General features: G+C 45.7%; 1 protein-coding gene across 2 annotated transcripts in view; it reads right to left on the bottom strand.

Moving 5' to 3' along the window:
* Positions 1-1,430: 1,430 nt before the first annotated feature.
* The window catches only part of LOC120893190 (acetylcholine receptor subunit alpha-like 2), a 42,495-nt gene continuing 26,427 nt past the window's right edge, over positions 1,431-17,498 (bottom strand). Inside the window, exons 5-10 of one of the 2 annotated variants that reach the window (XR_005738110.1) lie at positions 8,923-9,082; positions 8,007-8,410; positions 6,431-6,612; positions 5,336-5,537; positions 3,328-3,624; positions 1,431-2,956 (exon numbers count right to left, since the gene is read on the bottom strand). Coding sequence is in view for 1 of the 2 variants with exons in the window: in XM_040294922.1 (XP_040150856.1) it covers positions 3,424-3,624; positions 5,336-5,537; positions 6,431-6,612; positions 8,007-8,410; positions 8,923-9,082 (1,149 nt within the window). In the remaining variant the exon portion in view is untranslated. Of the gene's footprint in view, positions 3,625-5,335; positions 5,538-6,430; positions 6,613-8,006; positions 8,411-8,922; positions 9,083-17,498 lie in introns of both variants that reach the window. The other variant, XM_040294922.1, reaches the window with a different exon arrangement.

Raw genomic sequence — 17,498 nt, forward strand, 5'->3', positions numbered from 1 at the left:
GAAGGCGCAATGCTGTGAGTGGAGTTGGACAATCCTTCAGGAAGTAGTGTAAGTGTAGTGTAGTGTAGTTTAGTGTAAGGAAGTAAGTATTTTTTTCAGCATTTCAAACTAATCTAATGTCAATCCCACTGCTAAACAGGCATATAAAAACCAGAAGAAGAGGTGACACAGTTCAAAAAACTGTGTTACATAAAAAGTAGATTAGTATTTTAACAAGCCAATTTGCGACATACTTACCTGTTCTATGCGTTAAACGAAACTAATTTCGGAAATGGAATCGGTTCAATGAGCACTGGTTTGATGCAACATAATTTGCATAAATGTATCCTCTCCACCATCTTGTCATCTTCTTTATGACACAATCAGTAACATCTGCACTGCTGAAAGCAATCGGTACAGATTGCTCCCTTGTGTGCGCAAACAGAGTGGTATGGGTTTTGGGTAACACTGTTTTCGTAAGCTACCGGATGGGACATTAACCGATGGTTGGAAAAATTGAACGCACCTCTAATTGCTCCCACGACAAACAACGACACCAATAAGAGTGGAGAGTATCTAATCACCCGCCAGCAGGAAACGGGTGGCATCCGGCACTGCACGGCAGGGGTGCCCGGGGATGTGCCCCCTTTAATCGGTCTCCCGCGGTAGGGACGTTATCGTTTTTTGCCAAATGTCAATTTAGGTTCCACATTTCCCGCCCGAGCACCGGTTTGTGGGGGAGTACCCGTGCTCGAGCTAACGAGCCTGTGATGTGCCATAATCGACAAGTTCATTTCATGCTGATGGCTTTCTCGGTTTCCGTCTTCCTGTTTTGTAGTTGGAGGGGTTGTGGGGGATGTTTCTATTCTTCAATACACCAGCATTCCCCGTTTGTCCTACCATGCTGCCGGTAGTTGAGTGCGAATCGCATGCGGCACTGTCGTTATATTTCACCTGATTTGCCACCAACACAATTCTCGACTAGTAGGCTAGTAGAAAAACGATACCCCACTTGTACAGCCAATCGGGACACACACAGGCGCGCGCGCGTGAACGAGGCACAAACGAAGGTGCAAAGCGGGTGTGCAGCAGTTCGAGTCGAGTGGCAATTTGCTCACGCAGCAGTCAACGCATGCTGTGTTTATGTGTATGGTGGTCGCGTCATACAACGGGGTGATGGCAAATAAGGGCAGGCGTTAAATTTCACCTTCACGCTATACCCATCATACCGAACTAGATCATTTGACACTTAACCTTGTTTTTGGCCGGGTAGCGTGTTCACGTTACCCCGCTACACACGTGTCTTCGCCTTTCCGGGGTGGGGAGAGTGAAAAGGGCGCACGATTCACCACCACACAAAGGACATGTTGCTTTCTCGGCATCCAAACAAACAATGCAACGGTGGAAAGAAAACGTAAGGAGAAATTGAAACACACAAAAGGATTTGTCTTTGTTTTGGTGCAAGATGGCCTGTATTTGTTGTTTATTTTTATTCTCTTTTCCCTTCTCCTGAAGTGTGCGATCTTTATTTTTATTTACCTTAACATTTTTTATCCCTTTCCCTTCTCCTGGTTTCCCTTATGTTTATGTGATACTAGTGTGGCTGAGGAAACAAATAAAAAATGAACGGATACAATACAGGAAATAGAACAAAAAAACTCTCTCGTTCTACACTAGTTTTGGAATTGTATGTGCGTGCTCGCACCTTGCTCGCGTTTGTGTGAGTGTCTGTAGACGCTTGACGCAATTTCCTTGCCTGTGTGTGTGTGTTGCGGCGTTAAAACGTATCCATGACAGTGAGGGTAGAGATACAATTTACCACCTGGTTACTTTGTTCTTCTCATTTCCCATACTCTGCCGTGCTGCTCTCGACCGTGCTGATACCTCCCCGTGGCAACACTTTTATTGACACTTTACACTCTTCACTTTATGCGCTGAAATCAATTTCCATGCATCATTAACCCCGATACTTGTCGCTTGTTTTGGAAGTTCGGCACGGTTGGGAAATGCTACCGAGCCACCTGGCGACACAGGTGCAGTACATTGCGGCCACAGCGTTCATTTACTCCGGATGAGTTTCGTAATGCTACTTTTTGCTTACATTTTATGTATGAATGTTGTTTTGTTGTTTTTTGGGTTTTAGTAAAAGGTTAATTTTTGTTTTTGCTACAATGTTTAGCTCCTGTTGTTTGACACACTTTACCGCTGTTTTCTTAACATAACATAAAGTCTTCACTTTGGTTGTTTGGGAAAGGGATTAATTTCGATGGTACTTTTCATCTTAACTGTCCTTTCCTTTTTTTAAGGGCTTGTTGTTCTATTTTTCCTCTCTGTATTATATTTTGCGTAATACCAGAATTGCTAAAGGAGTTCTGGTATTTGGTTTGTTGGGAAGGGTTTTTTTTAGTCTGGAAGCATTAGTGTAATATACCCCTCCAACCAGACAAGACTCTAAACGCGTAATAGAAAAATACAGTTTGATCTAGTGTTGCTAATGCAGTTGTCTCTCTAAAGCTGCTGCATTGAGCAGTGTCTTTAAACTGTGGTTGATGAAGTGAAAGAAGGAGGATCTGCTTTACGTGTTTGTTTTGATACCGAAAATTGTGTTGAAAGTGTTTCAAATTTGTAACGAATTCATTCCTATAAAAAACAATTTTCTGCCCCCGTGTTCGTTCACTAACCTTTTTTGGTCACGAAAATAAGTCTCTTTGGTGAGAATTTTGACAATCAATTAAACTTGCTTTTAATCAATCCTTTGATCGCTAGTGCTGCTACTGCTTCTAATTTGGCATGTGTTTGGCACCCACCTACCTTCCAAAAGTTGTCCCTTGTGCCATTGCTAGCTCTTGGGAAAATGCATAACTTTGTTACTTCCACGCGTTACTTCCACGCGTGCCTGTACGCCTAGCCTACGGTAAAAACTCCTTAAATGTGTTAATCGCGCGTAGGGTGGCTCTGCGCCTCTGGATACTAGGAGCTGAGGAAGAGAAAGAGGGGACTGATTGACGTTTGGGGTTGGTCAAAAGAAAACGGGAAACCAGAAAACTGCTCACTAAAATGCAACTATACCGTTAAATTACAACGAAATGAAGGCAAAAAAAACATAAAGGGAATCGTGCAGAAACCACAAGCTGGAAGAGTTTCGCGACGCGACCTTTAGACCCGATTAGCGTCGGTGGTGATGATTTTATGATGAGAAACAAAAAAACAAGGAGCAAGGTGACAAAGAACGGAGCACGCAATTGGCTTCCCCATTCAATACAGTTACGGTACGGTTTCTCAATTTCTCTAACACAAAGTGAGGGAAAAAAAAGAAGTTTTAAAAATTAAAATCAATCGCCCGTTAACCTTCGCCCGCCAGCACGGCTTCCGGTGTGTGTCTCCGCCTGGCCTGTCGCTTCCGCTTTACGTTCCGCTGTCCCGGAGGGGGGTGGCGTTACGGCTTTAGGAGCGCGTATCCTTGACGGTAAGATTGAACAGCTTCTGGGCGATAATGGAGTACTCGATGTCAATCGGTTTGGTGTCGTCGTAGAGCGATGGGGCCTCGCACAGGATCGCAAATGTGCCGAATAACGACGCTATCGTGAATAACCATAAAAACAAACGATCCAAAACCATCGCCACAAAGCCCCAGTCTTGGTCTTCCTGTTGTCGTTTGCCGGCGGTCGGGGTGACGTTTTTTTGTCGGTTTAGTTTGGTTTAGTTTCGTGTGGGTGAACCGAAACGGGCGTATTATTAACACACGTTGAATAGCGGGCGCGTGCGGTGACGGTGCAAAAGACGATCAGACACCAAAACACAAAAAAAAAACAACAACCATCATTTATCCCAGCCAAAAGACCAAAAGTAGTTAAGAAAGTTGTTTTGTAGCGTCGCAACAAAATTATTGTTATTTTTTGTTGTAACGATTTGAGACCGAGGAGTTTGGTTGCCGGTTGTTAAGTAGTGGTGTTGCGGCATTCCCAGTCCGCCAGACGCCGGTCAGGGTTTGGTGGGTTTTGTGGTCAAAAGTTGTGTTCCGGTACCGCCCGGTAAGCCAAGATCCGGTCCAGTCCGGTCAGTTGGTGAGTTTTATTTTCGTTTACCGATATAGTGGTGATTTTCGAAATTCCATTATTCGAATTCCACGGCCGAATGTTGCAGGGAGCCGAAACAATGGCAGCAGTTAGAAGAAGAATGGTATTAGAGAAAGATTGTGTGTGTGTGTGAGAGAGAGAGAGAGAAATAGTGTGTGAGAGAGAAGGAGAAAAAAACAATCATCATTAGCATTGGTATACGCCGGACGGAGTAAGGCAACAAAGTAAAATGTAACGCTTTTTCCCGAAGGTTTTGATCCCATCCCTCTCCCATCCCCATGCCTTTCAAGCAGAAGGGCTTTGCTACGTCAGTGGTCAGTGGGAAAAGCTTACGGGCAGCTTCTACGGGTGCCCTTGTGCAAAATTCAATGACACTAACGATGGTGGCGGTAAATGAATGGGTGGATATAAATTTTCTCCCGATAATGGACTCGCAATAGAAAGACCGGAAAGAATGTGTAATGTTTTTTTGTTTTTTTTTTTGTACATTTGCCAGTAGGAAGGGAACAGCGACGAAATACAAAGAAGTGCAAGAGCAGACTGTGGGACAGGAAAAACACAACGAACATTTGCGCAGCATCGATAGGGCATGGGAGCTCGAAAGCCCCAAGGATTAGTGAAGTTGATTCTCCAAAACTGAAGTTTTTTTTTGGTTTTTGTCGATGAGGAGGGGGTGATGTGGGAGGCCGTTACACTTTCAAGATGGCAAGATGGTCAGATTTGCTCTTGACTGGTTGGGTGGCAGGGTTTGCCGGCAATGCCCAATATTGGACGGTGGTGCCGCTGCTCTGCTAGCGTGTGATTATACGCCTATTTGTGGTTTTACGCAAAAAGAGCATAATCGTGTGAGGGAAGCAAAGCAAAGACAATTAGTGGTTCGATTTCAGCCTGATTGAAATCTGTCATTTGTGGTCAGTGTGGTTTGCGTGTGCGGGCTCTGATGCGTGTTTGAGGGGAGGGAGTGATCTGTTTTGCCTTTAAAAGAATTCAAGAATTGAAAGAAACGTCGATGGTAAAACATATGATTTTGAGACCGGAGAGACAGCATATAAACCACAATTGATGCATTTCAATTTAATTAAGAAAGCCTCCCGTTAACACTAAATTTCTTAATTTCTGGCTCATCCGTTCAAAACTAATTTTGTATTTTTTTGTAAAATTTCCATTGAAATGAACCAACCAAAAGTAAATTAAATACACTCCATCTCCCTCCATTTTGCACGTCGTTAAAACCCCGGTTTAATGACACTTGACACGGAACGGAATAAGGGTATACCCACCGCATTGAACTCGTCCTGCCGCTGCATATGGTGCTGGATGAACATCACGTTGTGGATCGCCTTCTCCAGCTCGAACGGGTACTTCTTTCTCGGCGCCACATCGCTGAGCGACTCGTCCAGGCCCGACATCACCGAGGGCAGCCCATTGTAGCCGCCCAGCCCGCTCAGCCCACCGCCCAGCGCACCAACTAGCCCACTGAACCTGAAGCGAGCGAAAGAGAGAGAGAGAGACAGAGATAGAAAGAGAGAGAGAGAGAGAGAGAGAGTGAAAGAGAGTCGATATTGCGATTGACTAATTAAAGGAAAGGAACTCCACAGCCATGGAAAACGAGGAAACTCCCCATTTCGCTTGCGCCTCGGTATTGATCATAATCTTCGCACTGGGACGCAAGGGTTCTAAGTATTCTTGCACGCTGAACGGTTCTCCTACCCGTCCCGTAGGGGGAATAAAAGAGTAATTGCCATCGATATGGCGTGTTCTTTTATTGAGGCTCCCTTCCATTCCCATTTCTTTTGCTGTTACGACGGGATTGCCCTACAACTTCGCTACACAATGGCAGCGTAAGAGGATATCTCAATTCATTCTTGAGGCGCTCTTGGGTGGGATGGTCCATGGGTAGTGGGCATGGATGAAAATATGGCCAAGGATTAATTATCGCGTTAGTGGCAATTGTGTCGATATCTCGAAAGATCGGAACTGGAGAAGCATTCCCATCGATGGTACAAAACGGAACGGAATGACTATGGGGTCGATGAAGGAAAAAGAGAGAGAAAGAGAGAGCTTTGTCGGATTTTGTTCCGCACCCTGGTGTACACCCCGGTGGCTGATATGTATTGTTCACCGAGCTCACCACTGTAGCGTGCAAAATGTTCTGTTCAGGGCAGTATGATAAGTCTTGGACACGAACAGGTATATGACCAGGTTCCGTTTCAACACCGGTATTAAAAGCAATCTTTAATCTCACTAGTATAACAATATATCCTTCGCTTCCGCTATTCGTTCTCATCGAATAATCCGCCCGGGATTACAGCAGTGCGGAGTAGAAGCAATCATCATGCTTGTCTTGTCGTGGCTGGTCGTGCAAAAATACGTACCGATTAGTGGCGGTGGTTGAGTGCAGCCCGTTGCAACCGCCCGGCCGGCCCTGCATGTGCCGAATCGAGTCCGGGCTGGAGCCGCCGGAATTCGGCTGCATCTGCGAGTGGGCGGCTAGGGCAGCGCCGAACTTGCTCTTGCTAATTTTGATGCCGTAGTTGATTTTGTTCGCTGCTAGCTCCTGTCGAGGTGAAGGATGTGGTAGTGGCAGTAAAGGGAAAGATGGTCGAAAGTTATTTAAGTAAATAATCTAATCAAAGGTAAAATATTTTACCACAAGAAATATTTATGTTGAAACGTAACAAAGCGACTAAAGCATAGCATTTGTACATGGACTAGAATGAGCCGACAAATACATAAATCAACATATAAAGTCTACACCAAACTCATATTCATTATTATAATTAATTTTCAAATTTAACTCTCCCAACGTTGTTTTTGAGGGGCGATAAATATCTTTGATATTGCTTACTGGGTATACTCATTTCAATAGGTCTTTGACAACATTTGCTGTGGCTATGCTATTCTCCCACAATGCTATTCTGCAGCAAACAACGTGCGATGAAATGGAAAAAATGAATTTATATTACCTAATTAATTAATTAATTAATTAATTAATTAATTAATTATTTCATATGAAAACAGGAGCTCCAAAAACTTATTGAACCATCTTCAGTTTAAAATCCAAACTTGATAATGATAAAATGTATTTGAAACCCTATTCTATTCTCTATTTGGAACTTATATGCATCTTGGGGGCGGTCCCGTGGTTCAGTCGTGAACTCGAACGACTCAATAGCATGTCCGTCATGGGTTCAAGCCCAGAATGGACCGACCCCCCGTAGCAAGGATTAACTATCCGGCTACGTGGTAATGAATGAAGTATCGAAAGCCCGTTCAGGCCGGCATGTCCACGTAGGACGTTAAGCCAAATAGAAAATGAAGATGCATCTTGGGGTGAAATACTATTGCCCATCGTAGGATGCTTACAAGTCGGACAAACATAGATATAATTAAAAAAAAAACAAAATTCATTATTTCTTTCAAGCAACTCATAATTACTTCTTGCAGGTCCATTAAGATACGAGATGAAAAAATACTCTATTCCGCAACTATTTATAAGGTTTTGTAAAATACATCACTACATCGTATGATTTCGTCGTTCGCGCGTTACATCCACACACCAACGAATAGCCGAACGTACAGCTCATCTAAATTGTGGAGAATGGCAACATTCTATCCTTTTTGACACACAAATGTCTGAATCTTTACAAAAACAAAATCTGTCCTTTATTAAAAACAAAATCAACAGGATCACTAAAAGAACCTTAATGCGATAACACAACGATTAACCCTCAATCGATTGCATTAAATCTTTCCATCCCAGCTCATAGTGTGAAGAAGACGAAAACGAACAAAACGGGATAATCACTAAAAATGAAAGTGTTTTAAAGGCAACCGATTGAAAAAGAGCTAGAAAAAACGGTATGTAATTAGGAATGTATAACCGCATGCCCCCCGATACGCCACAGACCTAGCAGATCGCCCCCCTCCCCCCAGCGCGTGTGCACTCACCTTGAGCAAATCGTTCGGCACTCGCATCAGCAGCAGCTTGGGCAGGCGCAATATAAAGAACTTCCGGACCCAGGGTGCCATCTTGTGTGTGCTCGGCTTCCGGTAGTGTATGTTAAGGATAATGATGGTGATCACGACGCTCAGCCCGACCAGTATCATCGTGAACAGCAGGTATTTGCCGAGCAGGGGCAGGGCGAGCGAGGTCGACGGGATGATTTCCGATATCAGCAGAAAGAACATGGTCTGCGATAGCAGGATGCTGATGCATAATGCAATTTTTTCGCCCGAATCGGCCGGCAGATAGAACACCAGCACGGACAGGTACGAGATGCCGACACACGGGATGATCAGGTTCACCGTGTAGAACAGCGTCTTGCGTCGTAATGTGATGTTGAAGAATATATCTGGCGAAAAGCGGAAAAGAAGAGTGAACAAAAACTGCTCAACTCAAAAGTCTGTGTGTGTTTGTGTGTGTGTGAAAGGTCGTGCCCAATCTATGGCCAGTCAATGGGCAGCATTTATGGGGACACTGGGGACATTCTGCTGCACCACACCGGTCTGTGCAATGTGTGGCAAGGTAAGATACGGTGCGGCGCGACATGGATTCGATCGATGGTTATTGCTTGCACCGAACCTGACATCGGTGTGCCATTTTACAGGTGCAGTATGGGCAGTAGAAAAGAAGGCAAAGAAGACGATAAAAAATACCACCCACACACGGTGACAGAATGTGCAGCTAAATGCGTCCGGTCGAGCGAGACGACAATTTGATGAAGAAAATAGTTAGCGGGTGATGGTCGCATGGGATGGGTCCGGGTGCTGAACCTTAACTAACGGTATGGCTTTGTCCCCGCCATTGTTCTGGTCACGATGGGGAGGTTTTTTTGTGTGTGTGTGTGTGTGTGGCTTCACTTACCCGGGTACGGTTCGGCACAGCAGGGATAGTACTTCTCGTGGCGCTCGGCTGGCACGCCAAGTATGTCCCATTCCACGCTCGGATAGTACTCGCGTAAATCGATTCCAATCTTCACCATGTTGTCGCTGTTGTTCAGTTGATTTTTATGCTTCAGGTCAATCTGTGCCCCCCGGTAACGGTACCAATCGGAGGTAAAAAAGAGAAATAGGGAGAGAGAGAGAGAGAGAGAGAAAAAGAGGAAACACTTGGACATGAGTAACATTGCAGATTTATGGGCGCTGCCTGAATCGGAAGCTGCACGCTTGCCGCATTGGCTTTGCGGTCCATCGGTGGGCGAGCGGTGGGCGCAGCCGAACAATGCAATGACAATTTCAGTGCGCTACCAATCACTTGATTGTACCGACGGGACGAAACGATAAAATAATGGCTACGGGTGTGTATGTAAGGTGTAGCACGTAGCTGCCGTTTGCTGCCAACCGCCATGCGGTGCGGTGTGTTAACGATTTAGAACCTTGCTTCTGTGCTTCTAGCGCTGCTAGAGAAGGTTGGTTTTTGTTTTGTTTGTAAAGAAGTGTTTAAAGTGTTCAGTACCATTACAACACTTTGCACATTTCAGGTAGGGGATAACTTTAAGCTGTTAAAGCAGTTTATTCAGAGTGACACAGCGAGTTAGACAGTTGGGGAAATTAGGTTGAATAACAATTTCCTAGTTTTCATAGAAAAGTAGCTATTTTTTATGAAATCATGTGATTGTAAAATTAAATAAAAACATGTATTTTTACAGCATGTGAATTATGCTGTTATTTATTTGGTAAAGTTATTGACGCATTAAAAGCAGTAATCTGTATGAGACTTTTATAATATGATGCAATCAAGCCCTTGCCATTTTTTTTCAATTTATAGAAATTCTAATCGAAGCATCTGCTATTTTTTGTTCGAGCCTCTTTGGTTTACTATGATTTTATGATTGAATACTTTAATACATTCAATCATGGAGATGACGCTCGTATTCATATAAAAAGACGGAATAACGGAAATGTTGACACGTCTGTATGTTGACATAAGAGTGATAACAAGTGCGAGATAATGATAAAGGCAGGTACGCTTATCGATTAAAACGATAAACTGATCGACGGTGCCATTAAACACCGAACAGAGTTAGAGAGAGAAACAGAGATAAAAGAAATGTTCGGAGCGGTTAGGGTTCGCGCGCCAGGTCATCGATCGAAGATCGGGAATCGGGACAGCGCGCGCTGATTCCTAACCAAATAAGGGCATGTAACCAGAAGCAGAAAATCCACCAAAGGGACAAGTTGCAGATTTGTAAAAAAGTGTGAATATTTTAAATTAGTCGAACAATATACTTTTTTAAGTTCACGCTCAACAACTGTCTTGGTAACGCTTTCACAGGAAATGAGTATTACAAAACAGTGTAGCTAATTCGTGTGTACACTGCACTATCATGTGTTTTTTTTTTGTAATAAAGGTAAAATTACCTTACCGATTAAGTTTTTTTTAGTTAATAATGTTAAAATAACCTGTTTTACACCCTTCAAACACATTACTTTAATATATTTATAAGATCATTTTCAATTATGCTGGAATATTCCTCAAAAGAGGTGTGAAATAAGCTTAATGATAATCTTTACGGTCATATTCTCGATGAGATAGATTTACTATCACATTAATTTAAACATAAAATCTTTTTTTTTGTTCATCAGCCAATGCGATCAATCCAATGCTGACAGTGTAACGAATAAAACATTATTGTACTTCCACAATTATGGCAAAAAAGAACGCATTGAAGTGATCTAAACTTTTAATTACTTTTGTCAATCATGAAAAAGCAAGAGCAGGTTGTTCGTTTCATTACATCACATAAGCAAAGCAAATGTAATAAAACTTGAATGTTGCATTGCATTGACTACCAAACAGCATTCAAAGCATGCAGCTGCATGTTTAACCACAAATTTGCGTATCATCCTTCGCTATTGCGCTAAACTTCTCCATCAATTTCCAATAGCACAGGAACTAAGAAAAGCTCAAGAACAGCTTCCCATTCCAGAAATTAGTTTATTAAAAGCAATACATCAGCGTCAACTTGTAGTACCGAACATTCCGCACTGTATCCATCACTTATCCGTGCATCTCGCTGCACTTCAACGTTGGCAGCTGCAGCTGGTATAAAGCTGGTACGAAGCTCTCTAACATGTAGCACTGTTTGCTCAATGTGTGTACATTGCCGCCAGGTTCGGCGTCGAGTGCTACGTAAAACAAATACACGCTGCCACTGCCACTGCCACTGGCAAGGTGCAAACACATGTGCATGTGGCAGTGCCGTGCCGAGCCGCCGAGCGCATCTTATCGTAATTGACTGCAGCTCCTGCTGATTGGCCATCCCGGTGAACGGCACTCACCGGGTGCTCTGCCGTTCCGTACGATGACATACGCAAGACAAACATTCGATCGCAAACGATTGCACTCAATCAACTGTCAACTGTGTGGCCGCACGTTAGCGAAAGGTTAGTGAGTAGCATTAACCTTCATCTCTGCTCGAGATTCCCATCGAATCAATAAACGTCCCGGGAATCGGTTCGGCTTCACCTTTACACCCCCCCCCCCTCCCCCCAAACGAGCTTCCCCGACGGGATAGTGGAAGCAAGGAGATGAAGTGAAGTGAAAGCAATCACTACCACACACCGACCGAGGTGATTGATCGATGAAAAAGCGAACCTTTGGTGGGCCAACGAGGAGTTGTGTGGCCGTTCGGTGCTGCTGCTGCTCAAGAAGGCTTACCAGTGGAGGGGTTTTTTTTTTCACCAACTCCACTCGTCAAGTGTGCTGATGACTGCTGCTGCTACTGATGCTGCTGCTCGGGACACTCGAGGTGGCGTGTTCATCGTGCCCAAAACGGATCATCCAAAAGGGATATCTTGAGCTGCAATTTATTTTATCTACACTCTATCCCGCTCTCTCTCTCTCTCTCTCTGTGCCCGAAAAAAACCGGGAAAGTGGCATTGTATGCCAAGCCGGTCCACAGACAGTGTGCCATTTGCCACCTTGTGGGTGCCTTGCAGGGGCAGCAGCAGCACCATCAGCACAGTTAGCTTCGAATTTATATTCAATTTACCGAGTGTCGTAAATTTTTATGTTCCATTTCATCTTCACTTTTATTTGTTTTACATGGTCCAATCTTGTGAGGTTGTGAGGCAAGGGCATGGCCTTTTTTCGGGCGAGCAGCATCGCTGCCTTCCGCTCCAGCCGGTTTCGGTTCGGTTGAGGAGGAGCGCGCGTTTCAATCTCTCCCCAATCAAAGAGAGAGAAAGAAAGCAGGCAACGGAAGTGAACGAGAAAGTGGGCGCTTCTTGTGTCTGCCTCTTGGTTTCGTTACGAAGGAGAGAAAGGCTTTTACACACACAAAAAGAAGCAAAATACCCCAAATACAGCCATGCTAGGGGGTAATGCTGGTCAGGTTGCGAATAAACGCAACATAAAGAAATCGAACCGGTCGTATATGTGTGTGTGTTTGTGTGTCCTATCTTAGGCCATAAGTCCTACGTTCTAGGAATGGGGGTTTCCATTCTTTAACTGACTTCCCAGGGACATGGCAGTAGGTTCGGTTTTGAGCATCATCCCCTTCCTTTGCGCAACTAAGCGCTCTCAAGCGCCGCCGTCGTTTCATCGAAAGGCTAAGAAGCTTCCCGTAGGAAAGAAAGGATATGCCGGTAAAAAAGGAAACATCCTAAAAGAACCTTAGGAAGGCAAGCAAAAACACAGTGAAAAAATCTAAAAATCAAGAGAATCGCTATCCAATCTTTCCCTTCAAAAAAAAAGGAAATAAAATGATGCACAACAGAGCGAGCTTTCGCCCAGGGCTGGGAATGGGGCTTGGGTGGCAGAAAAGCGTTCGAAAAGAATGTGGGATTTCGGTGCTTCCCAACCCCTTCTCTCGCACCATTTTGTTCACCGGGGGTTCGGTTCAGTTCCTTCTCAATAACTCTTAAAAAGGGCACTCACTGTCTGCCCCGCACACACACACAAACACACACACACGCGCGCTCAACTCTATTTCACACTAAACAGTTTTACACTGTTGCAGTGTTTTAGACCTTTCGAAAAGCGATACGCTGTCCGCTGCGCTGTGTATATAGTGTGCTGTGTGTGTATGTGTGATCCTCATTCTCTGCTCCTGCTCTTCCCATCCATTTTCGAGGGCTTTTGAGGCACATTAGTGCGGTGCGAGGTTTTTCACAGGGGCAGCAGGATTCGGCTGAAAGGACATTGTGTTTTTCTTGCGCGCACACTTTACGACCAACCACCACGCTCAAAAGCGTGCATCCCTTTTTTCTCACAGCTTTCCACCACTTGAGGTTGGGTGGTGGAAATGGGGGAGAGGGAGAGCTGGGGGAGGAAACTGCGGAAAAGGAAGTATGTGGGGATTGGAGCGAAAAAAAAAACAAACAGGAACAGGAGAAGAGTACAGAAAAATCTCCGGAATTAAGTAACAAAAAAAGGGAAAGGACCGTTCCCTTTGATTCTCACACACGCTCACACACACACACACGCACACACACACGTGCTTTGTACCTCCCGGGGCAAAGGATTGTGAAATTATGCGTGCGAGGGTTTTGCGCTCGTCCGATTTCGATGTCACTGTGCTGTCGGTTCGGTGTGGGGTTGTTGAAGGGGGGCGTTTGAGAAATTTCGGCCCCAACGGAGGTCATTCTTATCGTTGTCAAGTTGTCAATGATACGTTCGCCGGCCATTGGGAACCGGCCCGAGTTTGGGAGGTCGTATCACCGGCCATGTTTATGTTGATGAGAAAGTGTGTGTGTGTGTGTGTGTGTGTGTGTGTGTGTGTGTGTGTGTGTGATTTTTATTTTCACATTCACCCCGCCCTGGTGTTGTGCAGCATTATCGGACAACAACTTCTTGCGTCCTTTATTTTTGTGTATCATTTTTCAATCCGTTATCTTGTCTGGACCATGCTTTTGGATGTGAGCTTTCCGTTACCCGTGTGTGTGTGCGCGCGTGTGTGACAGAGTGTGATGGATTGCGGGAATATTTTATCGCTTTTAAGCCAGCTAGCAGATTATTGGGGCTCTTGCGTGTCGCTTGTGCGGTTGCATTTGTTGTTCCGTGCCCGGGAACCTGGTGCGCCGAGGGACCAAAAGCAATCCAAGCAAATAAACAAAAAAGGATATTCAATTTTCTAACAACCACGTAGTATGACACTTTTCATTATTTGTGCACCCGTGGCTGTCATTAATATTGCTTTGTGGTGGGATTTATCGCAATGGCCACGTGTTCTGCTGCTGCTGCGTGCGATTGATACAAATTGATGATGACATGTTTTTCGATTGATTGACTTTTTTGTTGTTGTTGTTGCTGTTGTTTAGCTGCACTCCTATGAAAGAGCATGAACGATTCCCTTGGTGCTGGAAACTGCCAAAGGAAAAGGGGTTTATATTGGGGGGGGGGGGGGTGGATTTTCTTTCAGCATTATGCCACCTTCCTCACAAAACACAGACCAAGGGGAAAGAAGGGAACGAGCAGCAGGGAAGTGATTTGTTTGCACAAATAGTTACACAAAAGGGTGCCGCCGCGTGTGCCAAATATCGGGCACGACGCTTTGGCTTGCGCGATAAACTGTGCGATTTCGAATGTGTTTTGGTTCGATCGCGCTCGGGCGGATTGTGCTCAGGAGGAGAAACCGTCCCCTCCGTACCTGGCGCGGGTAACCAAACAAATCGGCAAACCTGCCTTCCATTCCATTGGCAGCGGGCGGTTATAAGATGCTGCCAACACCGTCCGAGCACCTTTGCGGGGCGGGTTTTTGAAGGGACGGCCATAAATGTATATTGTGTTCGGGTACCGTATGCTTTCCATCCCTGAGCGAAGGGAAGCGATGGCATAACTTTCCTTCTAGCCATGCCATTGCAAACGAGCCCGGGGGGGGGGGGGGGCATAGCTTTCGGCACCGTTGCGTGCCACCCGGCCTCACCCCTACTCCCCTTCATCCCCGGGAATGACCTTTGGCATTCCTCAGCAGCGACGCGCTTCCCGCTCCAATCTCTGGACTCTTTCACACACCGAATGGGAACCAATTTCCATGCATACAAATATGAAATTATGAAAATCGCCGTCACCACCACCAAACAATATCCGCCCTATACTGTGGTAGGATGGCCAAAACGGGAAAGCGAAGCAGAGACAGAAAGATAGAGAGAGAAAGAGAGTGAGCGCGCGCACTGTTGGGAAAGGCACGCATACGAACGCTTGCACGAAGGAATTCGAGCATTCAGCAATGAGATCACATTCCGCTGGTGTGTCGGCTAGAGGGGGGGGGGGGGGAGGGGGGAGGAGTGTGAGCAAGAGAACGTTACACAATTTTGGGCACTGGCCCTTTGCCGGGGAAGAGAGCGTAGCGAGCGGGGCTCTCTGCTGACGTGAGGGTGGAGATCCGGAAATCATAAAGTTTCATGAATATGAAACGGCGCCTTTATCTTAGCAGCTTGCCACTACGCCCCTCCCCTCTCCCACACTGCCATATCGGCCATCAACGGCATCGCAGCACGCTGGAATGGCACGCCCGGGCCCCGGCAAGTTATGTTTCGGCGCGTCTCGTGCGCGGTTTGTGCGAGCGATAAGGGTGCATGGGTGTGTCAACACACTGCTGCGAATGTGATGCTGCTTGGAATGGGTGAAGCCACCAGGCTCGTGGTCCCGTCTCGCCCAGTGGGCTCTGATAACAACGATCACCGATGGGCCGGCCGGCCGGCCGGTCAGGCTGTTGGACCGTGGGGGTTCGATTCGCATTTCGCATTCTAACAAATCAAGACAAATCGCGTGGGGTTCGAGGTTTTGAGGGAAGCCAGAAGTACTCAGCTGGCAAATTGGATTTGGAATGATTTCCAATAATCCATGCCGGATCGGTGTCCGGGTTTTGTGACACATTCCAAACGGTTGTCGCTTTCGCTTGGGGCGTTGTTTTGGGATGCGCGCGCGCGTGCGTCGGTCCTTTAGCTAAGGTTTAACGGATGGGATGAATTATTAACAGAGCGAACAACACGGATGGGAGCCGAAAACGTGTCGTGAAACACACTCACACAGACAAGAGCGACAAGATCGATGAAGGTCTGGTCTGCGTTTGGGAAGAGAGTATCGTTAAATTCGATCAAATAAGACACACCCGCACTCACTAGGCATTTTGACGTTACTTATGCAAGACGGCTTGAGATTGAATCCCGTTTCAACGAGCTGCTTTCAGTGGGAAATGGGGGTTTTCTTCACCCTACCTATGCTGTGCTTTAGAATGCAATTTTTACTTTAATGAAACTGGAAATCCACTTTTAAGATCACTTTAACGCTTCCCGATTCAATCGTAGCGTTAATTAAAGTGACACTTGAGACACACGGCGAAAGAAAAGTTTCCATAGGCGCAGAGCGTTTTATTTCGTTCCCAATGGTTGGCAGTTTTATTTATGTGCCTTCTAATTCTGTATTTATTGCACTATCTGATTACACCATAAATTGTGATCCCAACCCATCCCAAGAGCCACACGAGCACTCGAGCGAGCTGCTTATCGAAGAAGTCTGCAAAAATAAGACCGCTTATCTTCGTCTGGTTCTTTGGTGTGTGTGTTTTTTGTTGTTGTTGTTGTTGTTGTTTTTGTTATCACTATTCCTTGTCGTTGTAGTTTATGCTACTGAAACCCTTTTCCAGCATCACCACCAGCACCACCGACCTGATGGAGAATGGGAAGTAAAATATTCCATAGTAAAACTGCCCAAACAGTGTCGGAAGCATGCTGTGCGCCTTTGGGGCGTTCGGCGAAGACGAAGACAGAGCCGAGGTTTCAATAATAACAATAAAATAAAACTATGTCCCCTAACGTATGGTGTGCGCAGAACATACAATCTTGTCCTGTCTCTCGTGATAAACCGGAATCTGGATCTGACTTGCCTGGCGATGCCATGCGAATCTCCGGGATGGTAGTGATCGTGTTGTTGCGATGGCGGCATGCCCCTTACTTCTAGGTCTGGTCTGGCTCGGGCCGAGAATTGGGCAATAAAAGTTTGACCAAAGAAGGCCGGCAGTAGCAGCCGCCAACTCGTAAAACAGACCCTCCCATCCACACGCTACTTACGACGAAGTTGTCGGGAGCAGCTCGGTGGATAAAAAAGGGTAGGCAGTACCGGCCGGCCGAGACCGGCTCCGAACCGGTTAGTGCAATAGTTTGGTCAGAGAGATTTTCGGCAAAAGCGCTTTTGCCTTGGGTGGAGGGAAAAACCCCGGCTCCCGGTGCGAACCAACACTAACTACCAAGGTAAATAAAACACAAGATTGCTCGCTGAGACGGGGTAATGGGGCAGTTTTATACGAACGCTCTGCTTGATATTTATTGCGTTCAATTTATGTTTTGCATTCTCGCGGTGCAAACGGTGCACTGCGGGCAGATTCACGGGCACGTAGTCGTTGTAGTTGTAGTTCAATTTACTGAAGGTACGATGAGGCGCGTCAGTGGAGTCGGCGCTGTTGAGATTGGAACGGAATGGTTAGTGGGTGAAGGGTG

The sequence above is a fragment of the Anopheles arabiensis genome, chromosome 2, assembly GCF_016920715.1.
Source record: "Anopheles arabiensis isolate DONGOLA chromosome 2, AaraD3, whole genome shotgun sequence".
In the NCBI taxonomy this organism is placed as follows: domain Eukaryota; kingdom Metazoa; phylum Arthropoda; class Insecta; order Diptera; family Culicidae; genus Anopheles; species Anopheles arabiensis.